At 35.6% G+C, this 24,683-nt stretch overlaps 1 protein-coding gene across 1 annotated transcript; it reads left to right on the top strand.

Moving 5' to 3' along the window:
• The first annotated feature begins 9,260 nt into the window (after positions 1 to 9,260).
• On the top strand, positions 9,261 to 23,868 carry LOC123546406 (V-type proton ATPase subunit e 1-like). Its single transcript, XM_045332652.2, has 4 exons — positions 9,261 to 9,477; positions 17,729 to 17,776; positions 19,953 to 20,067; positions 22,036 to 23,868. The coding sequence occupies exons 1-4, from the start codon at positions 9,365 to 9,367 to the stop codon at positions 22,048 to 22,050; spliced, it is 291 nt and encodes a 96-aa protein (XP_045188587.1). The 5' UTR covers positions 9,261 to 9,364; the 3' UTR covers positions 22,051 to 23,868.
• The last annotated feature ends 815 nt before the right edge of the window (positions 23,869 to 24,683 follow it).

The following is a 24,683-nucleotide window of genomic DNA, read 5'->3' as shown; positions in this document are numbered from 1 at the left end:
ACCATAACTCTAAAAATAGGGGGCGGAGCCAGATGAAAAATAGGAGGTGCGCAAGTTCATATCATGATTAAGACTCAGGCAAGGTTTCATGAATCTATATCAAATACTTTTTGAGCTAGGCATGTCACAAGGTGAAAATGTGCATTTTTGACTATTTCAGGGGCCATAACTCTGAAAATAGGGGGCGGAGTCAGATGAAAAATAGGAGGTGTGCAAGTTCATATCATGATTAAGACTCGTGCAAGGTTTCGTGAATCTATATCAAATACTTTTTGAGCTAGGCATGTCACAAGATAAAAATGTGCAATTTTGACTATTTCAGGGGCCATAACTCTGAAAATAGGGGGCGGAGCCAGACGAAAAATAGGAGGTGCTCAAGTTCATGTCATGATAAAGACTCATGCAAGGTTTCATCAATTTATATCAAATACTTATCGAGCTAGGCGCTTCACGAACTTCGGATGGACGGATGCACAAACAGATGGATGCACGGACGGACGCATGGACAAGACCAAATCTATATGCCCCCACCACTCATGCGGGGGCACAATACGAATCATCCATATTGTATCACAGAAAAGTTAAAATGAACATTTCAAAAGGTGAATTTATTAGGTTTGGTAGCAGACCTAAACTGAACAAATGTTATACAAATTTGATTAACATTGCTGGTGATGATATCAACATGAAAGCACAATTAGATATCTTGGTGCTTTTCTTGATGAAACCTTGAACTTTAACCTTTAGCCTGCTGTCGGCAAGTGATTCAGCCTTTGCGACCACTGCAGCTCATCATCCATGCAGGCTGATCTGCACTGTTCGTCATTCAGTCTTGAACACCCCTTCAAATAATAAATGGTACTGCCCGCGTTGAATAATACACCAGTCCATTTAAGAAATTTAGCAGGCTAAATGTTAAAGATCATGAAGAATGCAAATGTCATAGAATCTACAGCCAAGTTGAATTTAATTCAATTATTAATTAAATGAATTACCTACAAATTAACAACATCTAAAAATATTTTACCAAAGTAGCCACTGAAATTTTAGTTTTGTCTCTGGTTCAATTTCACATCTGGATTACTGCAATGTCATTCTGTATAGTGTACCTAGCGGTGATGTGCATAAGATGCAACTGGACATATTTAAAACATGTGTGCAAAACTTGTCCTTTACACGAGGAAATTTGACAGTTCCAAACAAGCATTGTATTGACTTACATTGGTTGTCGGTGAAAGCAAGAACTGAGTTTAAGATCCTTTCTTTCATGTATAGCTGTCACATCGGTAGGGCACCTATGTATTTGACTGAACTGCTTACACAGTATGTTCCTTATATAGCAGAAGACAAGGTTTTGGATCAGAAAATTCTGAATGTCATTTTGTTTTATCATACAGTACACTAAGTGAAAATTCAATGATAGAAGTTTCTGTACTACTGGTCCAAAACTGTGGAAAATGAGCTGCTATTAGCACGGGGGAGGAACTGTTACACGAGACTCGGTTGTGGAGGATATCATGTTACAGATTTAGGAATGCTACTGTTACAGTATTCCTGGATAACGTTACAGCATTCGGCTGGTTCGGGGGATAATAATCGCTGGCGGTGTTTTGTTTGCAAAAGAAATGGTAAAGATTTATCTTTTTTTGCAAAAATAAAAAATGTATTTCTAGATCAATGGTATGTATGTCATTTGAGACCCCTGTTTACGGTAGATCTAGTTAACTTATCGAGACAAACACTTGACTGTAACATTTATCACATTTGCTCTTGTTTACAAGAAAATGGCGGCCTTTTCAAAAACTCCCCTTTCAGTTATCAGTTATCTCCCCTTACTGTTCAGTTTTAAACAAATTAGGCTTAACAACAACTGAATTTTCAGAGATTATGCTTATAGTATGCATCCATTACCGGAAAAAATAAAGATAGGCCTATAAACTAAAGATAATGTTTGCAATGGTCATGTCACGTGGTATCGATATATGAGCGGCTAGGCACGCGTTTCGGGACAGTGCGAAAACTTTTGACTATAAAATGGCACCTGTCTACACATTTTTCTCGATGTGATCCCGGACTCGTAGTGGTTTGTGGAGTGAAACAACTACTGTAGATCTACGTTTATTTTTATTGAACAGAGAATCAAGATCTAGGTAGATCTACGTAGGAAGAAAACCTAAGAACACAAACAAAAAATGTCGGGAACCTGATAAAATAAGGGCCTATGAACAGCAAACGTGGAAAATGTACATTTCTCGCTGTTATATATCTAAATAGCCTACTGTAGTTACATCTAAATGGACAATTACAAATAATAAAAAAAAACTCACCAGACAGATCTACGTCTAAGAATATGTTACTTCGCGCAAAAAAACAACACTTGTTATTCGTGCAGAAAGCATATGTGACCAATCAAAATGTATTCTCTCTTACAAAACAACTTTAGTTAGATCTAGATTCTACACGGATAAACGCATGACTGGACACGAGCGTGTTGCACGAAATTTTGATGGGATGACTGTAAGTACATATAGGTATATACATGATACAAATGTAAAACAGCTAAAACCCGACAGGACGGTGGAGGACACGGGCGTCTTCAGAGGGGGTGCGAACGCACCGCATTTTCGTTGGAGCAAATTTTGCAAACTGCATTCCATTAATATATCTTTTAAGCCATTTCTATATGTTTTCTGTATTTCTTCCGGCCCGCTTCGCTCGCCAATTTGCATATACTTACTTAAATTACTTTGTAAGTTGTCGCATATGCAAATTGGATGCATGCAAACAGTTAAATAATTACTTTATTAAGATTGCAAATTGTGTGCTCCTCCTTCGATCTGGCGAGCATACACGTTTGATAGACTAAAACTGAGATTTTAGACATTTTAGTCAAACTTTTCGTTCGCTCGCAAAACTTTATTTCAGTAGTATTTATAAATACTGAAGGGGTTGCAGACCAGAAGCACTACCTTCATCGCAATACCTGCCACCGGCGAATAAAACAATTCTCCAACGTTTCTGTGGACATCGAATGGAGAGGGTTAAAAACTGCGCATGGCTGAGAGAGGTACGTGTCTTCAATGTGCATGTTGTCAAAATGGCTCAAACGTATATGCTAAACAATAAAGTATATGAAATAATATGGAAATTTTTTTTCAGATATATCACTATCAGACTTAGGTATAATCTAAGGCATCGCCTTCTACTGCCAAAATATTATCCTCGCCTGATATCATGTCAGTGGTATTAACAACACATTATTTAAGAACGTTTTGTAAACAAATGAACTTTATTTAAACAGGCCTCATACTTTTCAAGAACATTCTGCTGTAACATCCAAGTCATGGTTACAATCTGTAACACCAAGTGATGAGGTGAATCCCGACTGCAAGGAATCTTCAGGCACCGTACATTTGATTTCGTACCAGGAAAGAAGTCCAGTACCAGCATTGACACCGACTAAAAAATGTGCGTCTTTTCTAAAAATATTGCATATGTACTAAGATCTCTCTAGAAAATATGCTATTTTCAAAAACTTCCGCAAAAATGACAGGCTACCTGCACGTGCATTTTTATAAATGACTTTTGCCGATATTATCACCTTTTAAAATCTCAAAAAAAAATATTAGTCTAACGTATGTTGCCTAACGTGTAAGAAACGACACTGTAATGATTTTTGACCAGTTTAATACATTTTCATGCCTTCGAGTTGTTTATCGTCTGATTTTCCACGGTTCAGAGTTCAGATGCGTAGGAATTGAACCACGAGGGCGTTAGCCCGAGTGGTTAAATACTGAAGCATCTGAACGATGAACCGTGGTAAATTAGACGATAAATTACAAGAAGGCCTTGATTGTTTTCATTCTGACATGCTCATGGATATATTTTAATAGATATGATACTGGACTTCGTTTACCTGAAGAGTAATGTATCGAACGTCATGCGGCAATATGACGTCATAATTGACGTCATAATGCTCTCTTACCGGTCCGCGCGTCAACCGTTGTTTATCGCAGAATATATAGAGCTTGATTTTCTTCTTTGTTTAACTGGAAAACAAATCGAAACATGTTAGAATGTATTATTTAGCTATCTCGTTTTTAGCAATTTTTAGCAGCACTGTTTTCTAAACCATTGCCTACACTGTGCCCTAAACTGCCGTTTGGAGACACTTCAACACGTCCTGTTTGCGACATATCTTCATCAGCAAGACGGATGTGCACGACTGTTTAGTAGCAGTATTCAATTTATGAACAAAATAAATGTATTTTAAACACAAGATATTAAAAACAAAACAAAAGAAAAACAGAACAAAAAACAGTGCAGTTCCGATCCCTCACGCCACACACACCTGTGTGATGCCGTCAATTCGGGAACGTCGGGTGTATGTAGAACGAACGTTTCTGTGCAATTTTACTATTTTTATTTTATCCACAATAGTTTAAATTAACAAAAGGTATACATTTATAACAGAATAAGTAGTCAGCTTTTGAACACTGGTTATCCAGTTAATATAATTAGATAAGAAATTTAGTGTCACTTTCAACGTCGGTTAACCGAACTAACAAGAAATTAAACATTAAAGTATAACACGCTTGTTCTGTGGATGTCCACTAACTAACTGTCGATGCTGCATTATTTCTTATCTTCTCAGTTTAAGATCTTCAACCAATGAAATCACAGATTAGTATCTTGATAACCAGTATATTCGAATTATGCAAATTAGTCTTATACAGTCTTCTTTAGATCTTATCACATTTATGATAGTGATCGAAGGAAGTAGTAAACAATGGAACAAAGACCTTGTTAGAAATTATCTACACTTCGCACTCTTGCATTGCATAACAAATAATCAGCTTAATTGTCAACAAATATTACAGAACCTAGCAACTTAAAAGTTTACAGCAGGACACCTGTCGGAGCATGGAGTAGCAAGGAGCGTTGTAGTTAGATCTAGTCACAAAAAGACATGTTGCAAGTCCAAGTTCCGCGACTGGGCCCATCTATCACACTGGCCATAGCTTTCGCAGAAGCGGTGATTCCAACGCCGCGGCGGTGGAGGATTCGTCGCAGAAGAGGTGGAGAAATATGGCCTACTTACTATATTTACGGTCTCATCGGTACTTTTTCTAACGAGTGTTTCACGTTTGACTGAAAACAACCAGTGAGACAGGAGCCAACATGTGTATTCTTCCAGCCACAAACTCTTGTTCAGTGCAATTCTTTGTCATTAATGTAAACACTTCTGTACAGTTTGACGAGGGACTGCCGTTTTTGTAGAATTTCTATCAGAAACGGTAAAATCTTATACAAAACGACCCCTGAGCACGTTCGCATCAAAATGTAAGTCTGACACTGTCAAGCAAAAACTATTTCTCCGTAATCGGTGATTTTTCATTGCAAGCATACAAAATAATCGACCAAAAATCATTCCAACGCAGTGTGCAGTGGGTACAGTTGCAACGCATTACGGTGGATCTTGTTTCTTTAATGTTCGCTTTTGACTTTAAATTGGAGTAAACATCATTTTCCCAGAATTTGATCGGGTAGGGCCATGAAATCACTTTGACATTAGATAGTTACAGAAACTTAAAGTTTAGAATAAATATGACATTAGTTTAAACAGTATTTATTTCAATCAATCAAGTACACATAACATAAACATCATTGTAACAAATACAGTTAGGATTAGGAAAAAAGTTACAAGGTAAGTTATATGAATCCATTTCCTAATACATACAAATAAATTTTTGTTATGACAGGTTGCAACAAGATTAATACTGTTAAATGATTAACGTCGCAGAAAAATGAATTTAGAAGAAAATTGAAGTAGAAACTGGTAAAAACTGAGTATTTTTCAACCTAATGTAGACGGATGAAAAAAAAACGAAAATAGAAGAAAGTAATGTAATATATATATTCAGCTACTTGGGGACCCCCACTCTCATCAACCGTTGTGACTCGGATCAAAACGACCTGTCGCTGCTATGAATATGACATTGATTTGCACATTCGTAAATACGTAATATCAAGTGACAATATTAATTTTCTGATTTGACCACATGCGACTTCTGCATCGTATGATAAACCAACTTGACTAAAGTACACTACAATTATTAATACGTGGCATACCTTAACAAAATGCCATTGAGCAGCTGTGTTACTGGAGTTAAGACTTTTTACAAGTAGGCTAATTTACCTCTTCTTCAACAATATTCTTTTATTTTTAGACGTTTACCACAGAATCTCAAAGTGTCAAGGAAAAAGTTTAGATTTTTTTCTTAGTGACAAGATGAGATTATTTGATTGCCCTTCGTCCGTCGTCCGTCAGTCGTCTGTCCGTCCGTCGTTCGTCCACAATTTCTTTTGAACACGATAGAGACCTCTTTTTTCAACAGATTTTAATCCCTGAAGGAGCCAAAATGTTAACCTTATGAACATGATAGCAGTGACATTTTATTTTCGACTTTTACTACACTTACACACAAATACAGTCACAATAAGATCTTGGTTCCTATTGGAAACCCGCTAGATTCCATCATATGTTCAAGAGATACTACCCCTGAAAAGGGCAAATTTTTTATTCTGGCCCTCTCAGCCATATAAGGTTTCATTTATGCTTGGATTTGATACAAACTTGCATATGTGTGCCCAATCACATGATCGCGCTACGTCATTTTGAGCCCGAAAGTGAAAGTGGAAACGTAAACAAAAATTATAAATCAGGGCGTAAGTTTCATTATTCAATATATTGTGTTAATATCATGTACATCATTCGAAACCTATTTGAAAGTGCTACCCACGGTACTACAGTTGTCCCGCCAAAACCTTCCCGTTTTAACGCTATTCCTGTTCAACCACTTCCGACAGGATGCGCTCAATGTGCAAGTCAATTGAACAGGAATAGCATTAAAACGAAAAGCTTTTGGTGGGGAAATCATAGAACCGGGGATAGCACTTTCAAATAGGTTTCGAATCATATGCATGATATAAACACAATATATAGATTAAAAAACTTACGCCCTGATTTTCAATTTTTGTTTACCTTTCTACTTTCACTTTCGAGCTCGAAATGACTTAGCGCGATCACGTGATTAGGCACGCTGTGCATGGAATTTTTATCATAATACTCTCTAGGTCAGGTTCGAAACGTTGACATGTGGGGTCAAAACCTAGGTCACCAGGTCAAATCAAAGGAAAAGCCTGTTAACGCCATACGCCACATTCATGGCCTTATCTTCAGTAATGTTTATCTTGATGATTTCAAGGCTAAGTTTAACATTGAAAAGATAAACGGAGAAACAGAGTACAAACAAATAACAACAGACAAGCAGAAAGAAATGTTACAATAAATGAGAGACAAAAACTTCATTCTCCTCTGAAAACTGTCACAACGCCAATCAAACATATTAAGAGACCTTTAACTCCTTGTTCTAGTTCCAAGAGGACGACAAGGAATCAGCTCATTTCAGTTATTCTTATTATAACAACTGAAGAGAAATTACAGCTGGGAACATACTTAAATATGCGAAAACATGATTTAAAAATCTATAAAAATGACAAATGGTTGCAGCATGTGCAGTGTGTTGGAGAATACTCCCCCGCCCCCACCCGAATGCGAACCCGACTTCGATATTGTGTGGCCAAAACCAAAAAAGGGACAGCAGAAACCCTCTCAGTATGTATATTAGATAAGTTGGTCTGTTCTATGGTGTAAAAGTCGCATGTGGTAAGCATTTAATCAAACAATCGGTATTTTCAGTTGATATTTTGTATATAATAAGGGAAAGGGAAAATGAAGAAAACCTTCATACTTTAATATCAATAATCGTAATTGAGGTGTATTTAGTACGAAAGAACATTGCGTTATTATTTGGCAGATGATTTAGTAAAATAATTATGGTTTAAAATAAAGCTTTTCGTGTGTGCATCCAACAGAACGGAAGTGCAAATCAACAGTATATTATTACTAAACATTAAGTTTCTGTTGCTGTCTGATGTCAAATTAAGTGGTTTCATGGACCTACCCCAATCAAAATCCCAGGAAAATGCTGTTTACATAAGTTAAAAGTCCATACCGAATATTAAAGAAACAAGATCCACCGTAATGCGTTGCAATTGTACCCACCGCACACTGCGTTGGAATCATTTTTGGTCGATTTTTTTCATATGCCTGTAATGAAAATTCACCTATTACGAAGAAATAGTTTTTGCTTGACAGGGCCGTACTTACGATTTGCTGCAAACGTGCTCAGGGGTCGTTTTGTACAAGATTTTACCATTATTAATGGGAATTCTACAAAAACGGCAGTCCCTCGTCAAACTGTACAGAAGTGTTTACATTAATGACAAAGAATTGCACCGGACAAGTGCTTCTGGTTGGAAGAGTACACGTGTGGGCTCCTGTCTCACTGGTTGTTTTCAGTCAAACGTGAAAATGGCATTAGAAAACATACCGATGACAGCATAAATGTAGTCAGTCGGCCATATTTCTCCACCTCTTCTGCGACGAATCCTCCACCGCCGCGGCGTTGGGACCACCGCTTCTGCAAAAGCTATATGGCCAGTGTGATCTATGGCGTCATCAAATTGGCGGCCAAGTTTGAAAAATAAAAACTTTGCGTATCTTAAAATTTACTTAAGTGATACACCAATATTTAATATTATTATCTTTGATCTTCCATCGTGGACTATTTTTTTGTCAACAAAATAACACTATTGAAGTTTATAAACCATTAAATGTGTAGAAAAAACAAAATAAAAAACAATGCCGTTCCAAAAGCAACCTCATGCTTTATAAATAAAAATTTTAATAAATGTGGCCGAAAGTGTTGTTTAATAGCTGTTCGAGTCATTTGGCTTCACAACATTGAGAAAATTGTCAGTTTCCAATATATTTGTTTTTCTCGAAATTCTGATCTTTGTTTTGAATGTTTTTTTATTATTATTATTATTATTATTTTGTAGGTTATCTGATTGCTGATGAACACAGGGAATATTTGCAGATCGGCTTGAAGCTGAAAATTTATTTGGGGGGAGTTCGAAATTGTCTTCTGAGCGATTACTGAAGTCACAAATTTGTCGCATCACTTGACCGGCGAATTGTCACAATTGTTGGAAACTGTTCCTTATATATATGTTGAGCGCAAATAAAATAACATATATATGCCACAAATGTCTTCCGTACATTATTCGACGGTAACGGGAATTTTTTCAGGTCTTATGATCTCGATATATCAAGCGCTTTTAAAAACAAATAAGCATAAGCGCCTTAAGGATCGATCATATGATTTGATTTTCACTTCCGGAAAAAAATATATAACATTTTTATTTATTAGCACTATTTTACGATTTGTGACAGAAAATGGGTACTCGAGCTGACACGGCTTTAGTTGTTGTAACGATCTTTTGGGGTTTTATTGGAGTTGTATGTCCATTGCTCGTCCAGTTCTGTATGGGACGATCTCCAAGCAAAGGGTAAGATGTGCATGATGTGTCAAGTTTGCGGATTTTTTAATATGAAATAAGGCAAAGCCTCAAAGCGAGCTCAAAGAAATCGGATTTAGCTAAAAATATTATGCATCATTTATTTGTCACAAAGAAACTATTCACTAGTCACAAGAGAGAACCTATTCACTTGAAAAAGTCTACATTTAGTGTCACCATACCTGTAACAGTGAATATCATACGTTGCAAAATTTATGGGAAGCCGGTGTCACGGTGACGTCATTTCAGCGTTCCCGTTTCTTTCTGCTTATTAATGACATTTTTTTTCCATTTTCTGGCCGATGCTTGATCTTTTAAATGAAAACAATATTTGTTTTCAAACAACTGGAAATCATTCTTTCATTATTGTTGAGGGATGAATATTTTTTAGCAATTGAATGAAGTTCTGTATTCACTCCGGAAAGAAGTATTTCCTGTGAGCACCTATCCGCTAGGGTGCGCTTTTTAAAAACTTCCGACGAAACTTTTCAAATCCATCACCAAGTGTGCAAGTATACTTGCGTTACCGTAAAGCTCGATTCTCGAGCTCGCTATAAACAGGGCTCCAGATAAGATGCGTATTAGCGTAAATTACGCTTTGAAATAATGCATATACGCATGTCTGCTAATTTTTTAGCATATAAAAACGTAGACTCGTTTTACCTATGCTCGACCAGATTTACATGTATTTTTCTCGGAACAAATTAAAAACTGACAAGGTTGTGGAAAACGTTTAGTTTCTGAATTGACCTACTTTTATTGGTAAATTTCCACCCAAGCGTTTGGCTGACATTGATCAGGATAAAATAGGGCGCGGTTCTTACTATAGGGTGTAAAACACTAAATTTTAAAGTGACATTTTCCTATTAATGCTCGACCAGACCGATTTCTTTTTTTAGAGGTAATCATAAAATCAAACAAACAAATATTCTAAGAGTCAAAACTTCATATTTTCTAGTTTTGTTTTCAGATTTGAAAACTAATAAGTTTCAGACTTTCAAACAAGAGATAGAAACACCTACCTGAACAGCAGGCTTAAGGAACATTGGTAAATGGTGTGTCTGCAGTATCCATGAAGTAATTTAACAAGAAATCAAACTATTTTAACAATAAACAAACCGAAAAACTTCAAAATGTCAAATGTCCATAATTATTTTATCCAACTAGTCTTATGGCGCGGTGAATCTTTTTATCTCAAGCGTCTACATGACGCAACTAATGAAGGCGCCATTTTTGTTTTGGCCTGTCGAGAGGTGGGCGTGTTTCTTTACATCTTAAATTTTACTTTCAAGTCGATAGTTTACAGATATAAGCTTATGTTAAATTATCAATAAAGGTTAGAAGACTATAAAATACATTGTTCCAGTACTTTTCTTAAAGAATTCGGGAAAGACGCATCATTTTCAAGAGGAGATTCAGGGTAAGTATTTTGACAGATGCAAAGAAGCTGTCGTCTGTAAACAAACAAGCCCCTTAAAGATCTAGATCAAATATGTAAGATGTCGTACAAGGATGCTGGGAAGGAAATAAATGAATAAAAACCGAGAGTTCAAAGGTTTATTTCAATAAACATGTACATTTATAAATAGTGCTCGAGCACTTGGCTGGTCGAGCATAGGTAAAATGACTCTACATGAAATTACAGAACCGCATGCAATGACTTTTTACAAGCGTACTGGTACTGATGATAAACCCGAACACAAAATGAGGTTTTTTACCTGTAACTTTTTTATTTCTGCAATTTGTAATCAATGGTTGATATCAAAATAAAGCTTAACATTTGCTGAAAACTTTACATAATTCAAATTTATTTTTAGTTATCAAACTAACACGAAGTGAGGCCCTGAAAGGGGTTAGTAAAATGGGGACTGTAAGCAGGTTGACTGATGATAAATTCGAACACTTTGTCATTTACAAAATTTTCTTCATAGTATTATATTGAAACTTTCTCCAAAAAGCTGCAACAGTCATTCCTGATCAAGTAATGAAAAGTGACCCAATGTCAGGCCTCCATGTGGCGACAGTGAGCATGCGCAAAAAACACCCTCTTCCCCAGTAATTTTGGATAAATATTTTTATACAGATAAATATAAGTCATTTATTTATACAGAATATTTACCAATTTTGTTTTTATTTACACCAGTTGGTGTTGTAAATGGAAACTATAAGATGGTGTGTTCAATTTTATAAATAACCGCTTGCAATCAAATATTTCCAAGGTGGTCAACTTTATCATCTGTCCGGGTTTATCATCAGTACCAGTAAACAAAATCTGAATCGTCTGGATGCTTTACATAATGGTGCACGATCGGCATTCATTGTGCCACATTGAACGTATACAGGCATTGAATGGTACTCTGTAAACCTCGGTTAAACCATATACACTCAATGCGTGTGTAAATAAACCAGTTGGGAATTAATATTGATGGTAAGGTAGAGTATTTTAAAGCGGTGTCCATTTAAAATATCAACTTCCGGTGTGGAGTAAACAACAACATGACTCTTTCTAAGAATGTTTGAAGTGAACAGACGTGCTACGCATTCTTTAAACCAACAAAAATGATACCCAAAACATCGTTAAAGGTATATTAAATAATATATTGGATTTGGTAGTGAGTGTGAAGCCAAAGCAAGCCAATGGAGAAAAAGAAGCAAAAACTTGAATGCTGAATTGAAACTGAACTGCAAACAAATTCATGGGTGTTACACCCAATAAATAATAAATATGATATACAACTTATTTCTGTTTTTTTTTTCTCATTTACAAATATTCAGGAGTAAAATTACCCCTTGTCAGTTTCAGATTTTACCATTTTACTCATTCGCAAGAATTATGATGAGAAAATGCTCATAGGCCAAAAAAATTATCTGGAGCCCTGTATAAATGATGGAAGTGGCTATTTTTACGGTCCCGCAGGAAAAGCCTCACAGGCTATTCTTATGGCTCTCACGTAAGAATAGTGAAAATCCCGCAGGTGTCTATTCCTACGGCTCTCTCAAGATTACGAATCATGAAAAGTACGCAGGTGGTTATTCCTACGGCAGTTTTGTGTTACACATCATACTGAATTAATTTGACTGATAAAATTTCACCCAACTTCTTTACTTTTCCGGTACTGTAAGGAAATCCAGAGAAGACAAAAAGAGAAGTGATTTCCCCTAGTATAACACATTTTATTACTTCCATTTGTTACATAAACAAACAATTTTAATACAACAAATTTATCGTAAGTGTAAAATACTTATTTAACTGAAATTTATCCTCTAAATGAATCGGAAAACGATCGTTGGTTGTACAGATATAGATGTAAATACATACCTTTATTAATATATATTGAAACACTAAAAATATTGACCAAGTATTTTCAACTTAACCAGTTAAGAGAATTATTGATCTATGTTTCATGTATATACATGCAAATTTTTTACAAGTTCAACAGTTATCACTCTAAACATGTTTATCACACATCAGCTTGACATGTTTGCATCAGTTCAGACCTAACATTTTATTTGTAACACAATGACCAAATGTGATTACATGTCATTTCTAAACTCGTTTGAAAATATTATCAGTTACTTCAGTACAATGTATTGTAATACAAAACTGCCGTAGGAATAGACATCTCCGGGCTTTTCACTATTCTTACGGGAGAGCCGTAAGAATAGCCTGCGAGGCTATTCCTACGGGACCGTAAGAATAGCCACTTCCTATTATGATATCTTTGAGCTGAAAATGAGCTGCAATTAAGAAGTGCCGTGACCAGATAGTAAAAAGGTTCAGTACTAGAAGTTAATTGAAGTCGCGTAAGATTTAAAGCCCACCACTGGCACCAGTTTGAAGGGTGCCAGTCAAAGTGTCTAGGAGTATGGATCCCCTCTAGACAAGCCTGTTAGGAGTTGTATTGGGGTACGGACCTCCTTTTTCCAGATATTGTGGTTTGTTTGCATCTTTAAATTGATAGAAAATGAGATTTAATCGATGTTCAACTAAGACTCTAATGAAAATGGGTTAGAGATACAAGCGTTCGCCAGATTATTTACATTTCCTTCCAAAATAAAAAAAAAAAAAAACTCCAAATAAAAAATACTGTTCCATGCTGATTAATTCAAGATTTAACAGGGGTGTGAAATTCCTATGGCCGACTCGGGACTTTTTGCCGGCAGACAAGTGCATTTTTTCATTCAAGTTTGTCTGTACAGAAATACATTTTCAGGTAAAAGTTACGCAAAAAGCAAAACTACGGTAAATAAGTAACTCAGTTGCTTGAAGTTTATGGATGTGAAAAAAATAATCTTTTCTACCAAATCCATCTTTTACCCACCGAGGGCCTCGTTTTTGGAAAAAACGTACACTTGCGGCTAAATTTAGCATCTTTTTTCCCAGGTTCAGATTGGCTCTTGGTCTCAGTCTCACGTGATTTTTTCACATGGTAACTCTATGAATAGAAACTGGAGACTTAAACAGTTCTCGCAAAAACCTTTGGACAAATTTGTTCAATAAGGAATCGAATCAATAGTCAGATAAAAACAAAAATCATAAGCACAGAGAAACCCGGCCGGGTACGATTCTAAACGAGTCACATCATTTCAAGAGTCTTGAGTATCTAAATTCAGCTGGCTATGCATGGGCAATGTTTAGGCATGGCATTTTTGTGATACTGAATCTGTTGAATGTTCCCCAGCCTCGTGGATGCGACTTCAGCCTTGTATACAGGCAGAAGTGTTGACAGCTTTTTTTAGCTCACCTGTCACAAAGTGACAAGGTGAGCTTTTGTGATCGCGCAGCGTCCGTCGTCCGTCCGTCCGTCCGTCAGTGCGTACCTACATAAACTTTTGCTTGTGACCACTCTAGAGGTCACATTTTTCATGGGATCTTTATGAAAATTGGTCAGAATGTTCACCTTGATGAAGTCTAGGTCAAGTTCGAAACTGGGTCATGTGCAGTCAAAAACTAGGTCAGTAGTTCTAAAAATAGAAAAACCTTGTGACCTCTCTACAGGCCATATATTTCACAAGATCTTCATGAAAATTGGTCAGAATGTTCACCTTGATGATATCTAGGTCAAGTTTGAAACTGGGTCACATGCCATCAAAAACTAGGTCAGTAGGTCAAATAATAGAAAAACCTTGTGACCTCCCTAGAGGCCATATTTTTCATGGGATCTGTATGAAAGTTGGTCTGAATGTTCATCTTGATGATATCTAGGTCAAGTTTGAAACTGGGTCATGTGCAGTCAAAAACTAGGTCAGTAGGTCTAAAAATAGAAAAACCTTAAGACCTCTCTGGAGGCCATACTTGTGAATGGATCTTCATAAGAATTGGTCAGAATGTTCATCTTGATGATATCTAGATCAAGTTCGAAACTGGGTCAAGTGCGGTCAAAAACTAGGTCAGTAGGTCTAAAAATAGAAAAATCTTGTGACCTCCCTAGGGGCCATATTTTTCAATGGATCTTCATGAAAATTGGTCAGAATGTTCACCTTGATGATATCTAGGTCAAGTTTGAAACTGGGTCACATGCGGTCAAAAACTAGGTCATTAGGTCTAAAAATAGAAAAACCTTGTGACCACTCTAGAGACCATATTTTTCAATGGATCTTCATGAAAGTTGGTCTGAATGTTCACCTTGATGATATCTAGATCAAGTTCGAAAGTGGGTCACGTGCGGTCAAAAACTAGGTCATTAGGTATAAAAATAGAAAAACCTAGTGACCTCTCTAGAAGCCATATTTTTCAATGGATCTTCATGAAAATTGGTCAGAATGTTCACCTTGATGATATCTAGGTCAAGTTTGAAAGTGGGTCACATGCGGTCAAAAACTAGGTCATTAGGTCTAAAAATAGAAAAACCTTGTGACCTCCCTAGAGGCCATATTTTTCAATGGATCTTCATGAAAATTAGTCAGAATGTTCATCTTGTTTATTATTGGCCGTAGGGAAAAACCGAGACCACTTTTCTGTGGTACAACATGGATGGTACCTCCAATTTTTAGGTGCATTTGGACATATCTGTACCTTGTAAGAATTGTTTTTTCTTTTTGGTTAAATTTTTTCCCTTTGTTGTTCCTGTCCTTTGGACTTAAATATTTTTACTGAGGACCTTCTTGTCCTCAAGTGCAGTGATAACAGGTGAGCAATATAGGGCCATCATGGCCCTCTTGTTTGTCACAGTTACAGTAATACACTGAATTATATTTGCTTTTGTTTTTACCTGTAGATCATAAAAACACTTGCCCAAAATGAAGAATAATTGGCAGTTTAATGCAGGTTTTATTGAAAATTCGGACAGGTGAATTTTGACTGCGGGCAAGTGGATTTTTATCAGGGCTTGCGCTGCCATTAGCCGTAGTAGCTAATGGCTAATAAAATGCCACTTTGGCTAAAAAAATCAATTTGCCTACAAATTATTTGATGATCTATTTTGCAATTTTAAACTTACTTTTGTACGATTTTAACAGCTTTTTCTTTATTTGGCTACAAACAGTTATTGGCCAGGGCGGGCCCTGTTTACGTCTCATTTGTCCGTGGACAAGTAAAAAATATTGGGATTTCCACACCCCTGTTAAAATGAGTATAGAACTCTTGATGAATGAATTCTAGATTCTAGAGGTATGGATCTGTACCCCTACACACTTCCTTACTTCCTTATAAAAATCAGCTGTAGCACCAGTTTTTTATTTATTTATATAAACCAAACTTTTAACCTTATGATGCCATGTTGCCTTTCTGACCAGTGGGTATTGAAACATTCTTCAGACATTCAGAAATCAGAACAGTGATAAAGGCTGTCCAAATAACAGGACAGTTGGGGACAGAATAGTAACTTCTGATTGTCACTGTCCTGTCATGTCCAAACTTACTCTACATATTTCTTTTAGGAAATCCCCAATGAAATCCATTGGGAATGTGTTCTTGTTTATGTACAATGCAATAATTGCATCGCAATTCAGTTATGATAACATCGCAGATTATGAATTTATGTTCACATTAAAACATGCAATTGCCCCGCTGATAGTTTTTAAAGGTATATATTGTGTTTTGTTACTTTAATTTAAGTGTCATGGGTGGTCTGCTGTGTACTAAAACCAGTGTAAAGGTAGATATCACATCTGACGAAGATTTAACGTCTCTTATTTAAAAGCATATGTTATATTTAACTCATTTGAAGTATCTACACGAATATTGATATTTGATTTATTCAGTTTTATTAGATCAAGTAAGTCTGACTAGTATTTTATTACTTTTTTTATTTTTAATGTCTTCCTTTCCTAACAGTATAAAATGCAGATACTGGTAAGGCTTAGAGGGATGACAACTATAAAATATCAGATGATAAAATAAGCCATCCTGATAAGCCGAACCAGTAAGGCTATGGTAAAGGTAAATTTTCAAACTACGAAATCTGAGGTTCATATTTGGGAGTAATATTGAACCTTGAGAAGTTAAGAATATTAGCAATCACAATTATAGATTGTTCTGTATAATATGAAGAAAAAAATCTTCAGTACTATTCATAAAAACATGCTTGATTTTTGACCATATATATTCACTTCAGTGCAATGGGGCAAGATTGCTCTCTTTCAAGATACTTATATACTACTAATTTCATTATTGACCTAACAAATTCAATAACAAAATATTTACATATTTAAACAGCAACACTTTAAATGTCATTGCACCAAAAGTTTTCCTATAAACAAATACTGAATGCAACAGTCACAAGTTGTTTCTTGCAAGAAAACTGATTATAGGTCATTACTGTCTTACTAGCTTGGCTCTGAAATATTGAGCTTAAAATGCAGTTGCTGCATTAATTACTCTCTGTTAATGTTACATTTCTACCTTTGATATATACTTGAATCACTGCAATTGCAGTCAATCATATCAAAACGTCATGGCAGTTACACCTCCCTTAAATTAAATAAGACAACAGTTATATGACATCCTAAAAGGTATAACCAGTTACGTGGTCTGCTAATTGTTAATTTTCACAAAATTTCTTAATTTTAGTCAGTGCATATTCTTTTATAAAATTTTGTCCAGAATCAAAAAGTAAATAAGTATTTATATCTTAAATCAAGTTAATATTTTGTGTCTCTCCAGTCAACTTAAGAATAGTAGGTGGTAGATCAATCTCATAACCAACATGCAGAAGTACACACGTTTTATAACAATGATAATAATCATAATGTGAATCACTGGTGATTATATTTACTAAAAATGTGTTTTTATGTATTTCAGAATTGTACAGATTATGTTCATAATGACAGCTGCCTGCTGCTACTTGTTGTAAGTATATCATCTAGGTCGACTGTTCAAACAATATGTAGAGCTATTGCACTCACTCGTTCATCCATTGGTGTCTGTGCTGGCATCAGTCTTGATTTTCTATTTGTTTAGCTGGTTTCTTAGTACTCACTAATACTAGAAATAGGAACAGATTGAAACATAACTCTATTTTACAAAGTCATGCCGCTTTTTGACTTAGCAAGTTTTGTTTGAGCTTTTGTACATTTAAGCTGGTATCTCATAAACTACATGTAGGAATGGATTGAAACTACATGCAATTATTCAGTGATGATGAGAGGGGTAATGAGGGCTATTGTATTTACACTGGAGTCGGTGTCACCATTGGTTTTGCTGTTGCATACTGATTCAAGTGATTATGGCAAGATTCATACTTTGACTATATCTTCATAGCTACTGTCCGTGTTGTTGTCAGGGTTATGATAATGGTTTGTCTTGCTAAGAGGCAAACATCTGGCATTTTACAGTCTGTAATGCGAAAGGTCAAGGTCATTGGGTTCAAAATATTGTGATAGTGCTGGTTAAAATTTTATGGCAAGCTTCTCAGTGTCACTATATCTCAATGTCACTATATCTTCTTATGCCTGCCCACTTAGCCCAGTAGGGACAGCGTCGGTCTACGGATCGTGGGGTCGCAAGTTCGCTCCCAGGGCGGGGCATATGTTCTCCGTGACAATTTGATAAAAGACATTGTGTTTTAAATTGTTAGTCTTCCACCTCTGATAATTCATGTGGGGAAGTTGGCAGTTACTTGCAGAGAACAGGTTTGTACTGGTACAGAATCCAGGAACACTGGTAAGTTAACTGCCCACCATTACATGACTGAAATACTGTTGAAAAACGGCGTTAAATCCAAAACAAACAAAACAAATATCTTCTTAACCAAGGTCTCTATAGACCTCACATAAGGATTGGTCGTAGTAAAGAGCAGACATCTTATGATTTATGGTTGGGTACCTTAAAAATCAAGGTGGCTGGCATCAGATTTTATAATAGTGTTTATGACATGCCACCTAATTTCACTGTACTTCTTAAACATATCTCATAATGTTGATAATATTTGAAAATGTTTACAGATAGAGAAGTGAAAATGAAAGTGATTATCATAGATCTGTAAACATTTTCAAACAGTTGAGTGTACTATCCTATTGCCAGCTTTTGTTTACTTAAATCTGCTGGCTAGTTTTAACCCTTACCATGCTAAATTTCTATAATGGACTGGTCCATCTTCCAATTTGGGCAGTACCATTTATCATTTGAAGGGATGTTTACTAAAAATTTACTGACTGAATAGCGAACAGTGCAGACCATGATCAGACTGCACGGATGTGCAGGCTGATCTTGGTCTGCACTGGTCGCAAAGGCAGAATCACTTGCCGCCAGCAGGTTAAGGGTTAATGCAGTTTCACTCTAACTTTGAAAATACATCTCCCATGTCATATACCCAGCATGGAAAAGGACAAGTGTACTGCCTTCTCTAATAGTTCTTTTTATAGTATCTGCGTTAGAATGCTATGTTTCTATATTATGTACGAATGTCAAAATTTCAGAATGCAACATTTAATATTTATATATTCATGCAGGCTTGGAATATCACCAGTTCAGTCAGAAACACCATAATGCTTTACTTTACACTGGCATGCCTACTTACCAGATATATATTTTTGTATGTAAATTGCAAATTGAATGATCATATAATTAAGTTTATTCAAAAGTTGCATTTTCATTGCATTCAATAACTGAAGAGTTGATTGTATCTTAATGTATTGACATACTATAATATCAATGTTGTGGATAAACTTTTTCTTTTTACTACCAAGCGGTGAAAGAATATATATGTCTGATCATGTGCCAGGGATGGATATTCCTGTCTTTCCCTAGGGAAATACTTTGCAGTTAATAGACTTCAGATAGTACTAGTACTACTATGCCATCTCAAACTATAAACATAACACCAGGAAAATCTCCAAATATTTATCCTGCATATCTGTCTGTGTATGGTATGTGTTTTCCTAGCCCAGGGAATAGTATAGATAAAACACCTTGCTAATGCTAGATTTTACATTCCACACTCCCCCTCTGGAGCAGAAAACCTTGTCTTACACAGGCAGGCATGTAAGGTTCTTAGATGCATAAATAACTTTTCTTTCTTTTGCAGTTGGCTTTGTGCATTCTTGTTTCAACTGAATCCACTGGTTGGGCCACAATTGGAAAGCAATTTGATACGAGTTATGCAATATGAGTGGATGGGGATAGATCCAGAACATGTTTCAGTATGTTTAAATCGATGAAATTTTTCAGTATTAATATATGGAGAGCTATATTACTCACCACAGCATTGGCGTCTGTGTACACACCTTGTTTAAAGTTTTTATGAACTTTCACTTTATTCCTGCTGTTAATGATGGATTTGCTTCAGATTTAAAAGATTTATTCCTGTTATTACCTCATCATACGACACCAGGGCCATAACTGTAACAGTAATATTTCATGAATTATCCACCATTTCACTCATAAATTCAGGTAAAAGTTTTAATACACTTTCACTTTATCTCAGTTATTATCTATCAATCCCCACATCCAACATTACTCCCCCTCCCTTTAAGTCCCTTATGATTGCCTCCTTGTGCCCCATCCCCAAGTGTTGTGTTTCTTTATATTGTCTCTTAGGTCATCATCGCCATTCCCATCTCTGGGACTATTTCAAAATAGTTTCGCAAATGTTTTCCGAGTGAGATCCTCTTGCAAAACTTAAACTGTACAAGCAAGCTTTGAATCTTATGTTAGTGATCTAGGGTCTTAATTGCTGTAGTAAAGTTTGATCCTAGAACCTGACAGTTATAGCATGCCATGTTTTGCACTGAGCTAGACTGAAAATGGTGCTGTTAGTTTATTCTATAGATAGTGCTGATCAATGTACATCTACTGAAATTGTGAAAGTGGAAAATATAGTTAACACAAGATAAAACATTTTCACATCTGACATAGGCACAAGTAGTATATCAAACAACATAAACTGTTTAGATTTGCTTTTTCATAAATTGTGGGAATGTGTTCTTATGCCCCTGAAGGGAGGCATATTAGTTTTCAACTGTCCATCCGTTTGTTAGTTCGTTCGTTAGTTTGTTACAACGTTAACTTTTTGCATGAAAGCACTTTACTCGCGAACCACTGCACCCAGGACCTTCAAACTTCACATGCTGTTAGTACTTATTGAGTACACAAACCCTACTGACTTTGGGGTCACCAGGTCAAAGATCAAGGTCACAGGGGCCAATGTTAACTTTTTGCATGAAGGCACTTAACTTGCGAACCACTGCACCCAGGACTTTCAAACTTCACATGCTGATAATACTTATTGAGTACACGACCACTACTGACTTTGGGGTCACCAGGTCAAAGGTCAAGGTCACAGGGCCAATATTAACTTTTTGCATGAAGGCACTTTACTCGCGAATCACTGCACCCAGGACCTTCAAACTTCACATGCTGATAGTACTTATTGAGTACACGACCCCTACTGACTTTGGGGTCACCAGGTCAAAGGTCAAGGTCACAGGGCCAATATTAACTTTTTGCATGAAGGCACTATACTCATACCACTGCACCCAGGACCTTCAAACTTCACATGCTAATAGTACTTATTGAGTACACGACCCCTATTGACTTTGGGGTCACCAGGTCAAAGGTAAAGGTCACCAGGTCAAAGGTCAAGGTGCTGCGGGGGCATTTGTCACCATTAGTGACAGCTCTTGTTCACATTTGAGAGAAGGCTATGTCAGGAAACCGCTTGAAATTAACCTGCAAAATGAAAAACGCGTGTCCATATTAAGACATACTAAAGCAGCTTTAATAACATGTTTGGTCATAATATGGAGTTGTAATATATTATGATATGATAGAGGTTAATAGTACCTTTGTATCACTGTTACTGTTTTGTTTAAGGTAACAATATTTGTGAAGCATAGATTGTGGCACCCTATCCCCAATTTCTTGGACTGCTTCTAAGCTTAAGTTAATTTGTTCATACGATGTTGAGTAACTTAAGTTTATATGATGTTAAGCAACTTACCAGTATATTTTGCTTATAAGATTTTAAAGTTATATCATATGATATCAATGACAAATAACTTAAGTTTTTCTATTTATATGACTTCTGGTAGCTTACATTTAGTTTATTATGATATTAAATTCACACTTTTAAGAACAAACAAAATTTATGTTTTATTATTTATTTTCAGGAGGTTCCAAAATAAAATGTACAACATTCCCGGGATGGATGTATTTAGACTAGTCGATAGAATTCCACAACATAGCCAAGAGTTCACAGAACATTCATTTCAGTTTTAATAGGTCATATTTTGTATTGTGAAGGAAGCCAAGTGAAAAAAACTTTTGTTGTCTCTTGTGATATTATAGCAAAAACATAGACTAACATTTACAGTTTTAAATGGACATGCTTCCAGATTTATGTAATTTTCTATGGAAACTTTGAATGTAATTTCATTAGTTAATAATTGTAATCGAAAGTGAAAATAATGTTATTAAGTACGCTGTATTGTAAAACACAGGAAATCTCTAAAATATATAGATAGTACTCAAAAGTGTTTGTCCCATTTCTGAACTGTAACGTAAAAAGAAAAAAATTAGCTGTATATCATAAGCGTATATCTTGACACCGGATAATGGCTCTTACCTCAGTTTTTCAAAATGTTTTAGAAGTTATTATATTCTGATATAAACCTGGAGGCCAGACCCTTCGAAATGTGATCATTATTTTTGGAAAGTCAAACAGATTTTTGGTTTATAAATGAATGTTGTTGAATTGTTTTGGAATGAATGATGTGTGTTTTACTTTATACCTTTCTATAAATAGTAACAAAATTGTACAGAGGCCTGTAACCCACGCCAGTATTCAGAAGTGTGCAAAATTACTTGCCATTGGCATGATGTTCATTGTTTAAATAACTGGAAGATTAGGTAGTTTAGTTAATAACTCATTAAATGTGGTATTGACAGCATACCTTTAGAGATGATTGGCTCACCTAAACATGCATTATCATCTTGCCAGTACAGGTTAAGTAAATATTGTACACTTACTAAATGCTTTTGGCATACCTGAAGTGGTTACTATTCTATGGTACAGTGGTACTTTCTGTATCAATGTAATTATAACATTGTTCCAGCTTGGTTTCATTGGACAGATGGGGTCGGTATTTAAACATGAGGTAAAATGTGGTAAGTTTATAATTTCAGTTGAAGCAGAAAGTTTAACATCATTTATCACAAATCAACACTTTTCCTCCTGTTGGTTGGTGACAATTTGTCTTTTTGTCTGTTTTCATTTTTTTTTTGTCATAAGTTAAATTTACTGTAATTAGTTTAGAAAATTGTATGATCAAAATTCATTTTAATAAAAAACTAAACTCTAAGGTGTTAATTTTAAATGACATGATGGAATAAAGGTTGTGGACTCATCTTGACATTATTATAAACATTTTCCATGCTACTACAACCTCTCTGTATTGTATTTCCAGTGTTGCAATGCCATGAATTTCCATACCAGTCAGGAAATGCCCAAATCATAGAGAAATTGCAGATTGTCAAACATAAAAAGTGAAAAGAAAATTCTGATTTGTTCTCTTTACATAAATATATAGATAAGGTTGCTTTTTTGGTAAAAAGGGTTATAGAAAAGTGCCTGAAAAAGTGTTTACTATACAAATGACCATCATATAGCATAAGGTTTTATTTCATTATTAAAATCTGTGTAATGATCTTTTTTACAAGGCCTGATCTGCTTAATAGTAAATCAAGTACATGTTCTTTGAATTTTTAATTGAATTTTCCTTGAAAAATTAAAAATTTGCAGTCAAAATCAACTACCATTTAAGGACCAAATTAATTACTTCATTTCTATGAAAGTGTGATGATAGTGTTATTTACGTAAATCATATGACAAAATGGTATTGTACATTTTGTTAATATATAATTATTTTACTTTATATGTATTGAATTTTGTATTGTAAGTGTTTTATGTATATGTTAAATGAGTAAACAGGGAAACAAAATAATGCCTATGTTTTATGTCTTTAGCCGTTACCCTGCTAAATTTCTAAAATGGACTGGTCCATCATTCAATTTGGGCAATACCATTTATTATTCAAAGGGGTGTTCACTGAAAATTTACTGTCAGAACAGCAAGCAGTGCAGACCATGATCAGCCTGCATGGGCGTGCAGACTGATCTTGGTCTGCCTTGGTTGCAAAGGCAGAATCACTTGCCAGCAGCAGACCAAAGGTTAAACTGTTGCTTTTTGCACAACACCTATTGAATATCTGCTCATTATGTGTTTTTTTGCCATCACTTTTTAGATTGACTATAGGAAGTATGGAGAGCTGTCCTACTCAACTCAGTGCCGGCGTCCTTCCGCATCCCCACTTTGGTTAAAGTTATGATGCACTTTCACTTTATCTCTGTAATTACTTCATGGATTTGTTTCAAACTTTAGTTATTCCTCATCATCACCCACATCACAAGGGCCATAACTCTCACACCAATAATTCATGAATTATCACCCCCCACCTTTTACTTAAACATTTCAGGTTAAAGTTTGGATGCACTTTCACTCTATCTCAGTTATTACTAAAAGGATTTGATTCAAACTTAAGATAGTCGTTCCATCTTATCAACCACATCATATTACTCAAGGTCCATAACTGTGATACCAATATTTCATGAAATATGCCCCCATTTACTTAGAATTTCAGGTTAAAATTTTGACGCACTTTCACTCTATCTCAGTTATTACTAAATGAATTTGATTCAAACTTAAAATGGTTATTCAACATCATCACTCACATCATATGACACAAGGGTCATAACTCTT

The sequence above is a fragment of the Mercenaria mercenaria genome, chromosome 9 (genome assembly GCF_021730395.1).
Source record: "Mercenaria mercenaria strain notata chromosome 9, MADL_Memer_1, whole genome shotgun sequence".
Taxonomy (NCBI): Eukaryota; Metazoa; Mollusca; class Bivalvia; order Venerida; family Veneridae; genus Mercenaria; species Mercenaria mercenaria.
The sequence above is the reverse complement of the archived record's forward strand: the minus strand, read 5'-3'. Positions and strand labels throughout refer to the sequence as shown.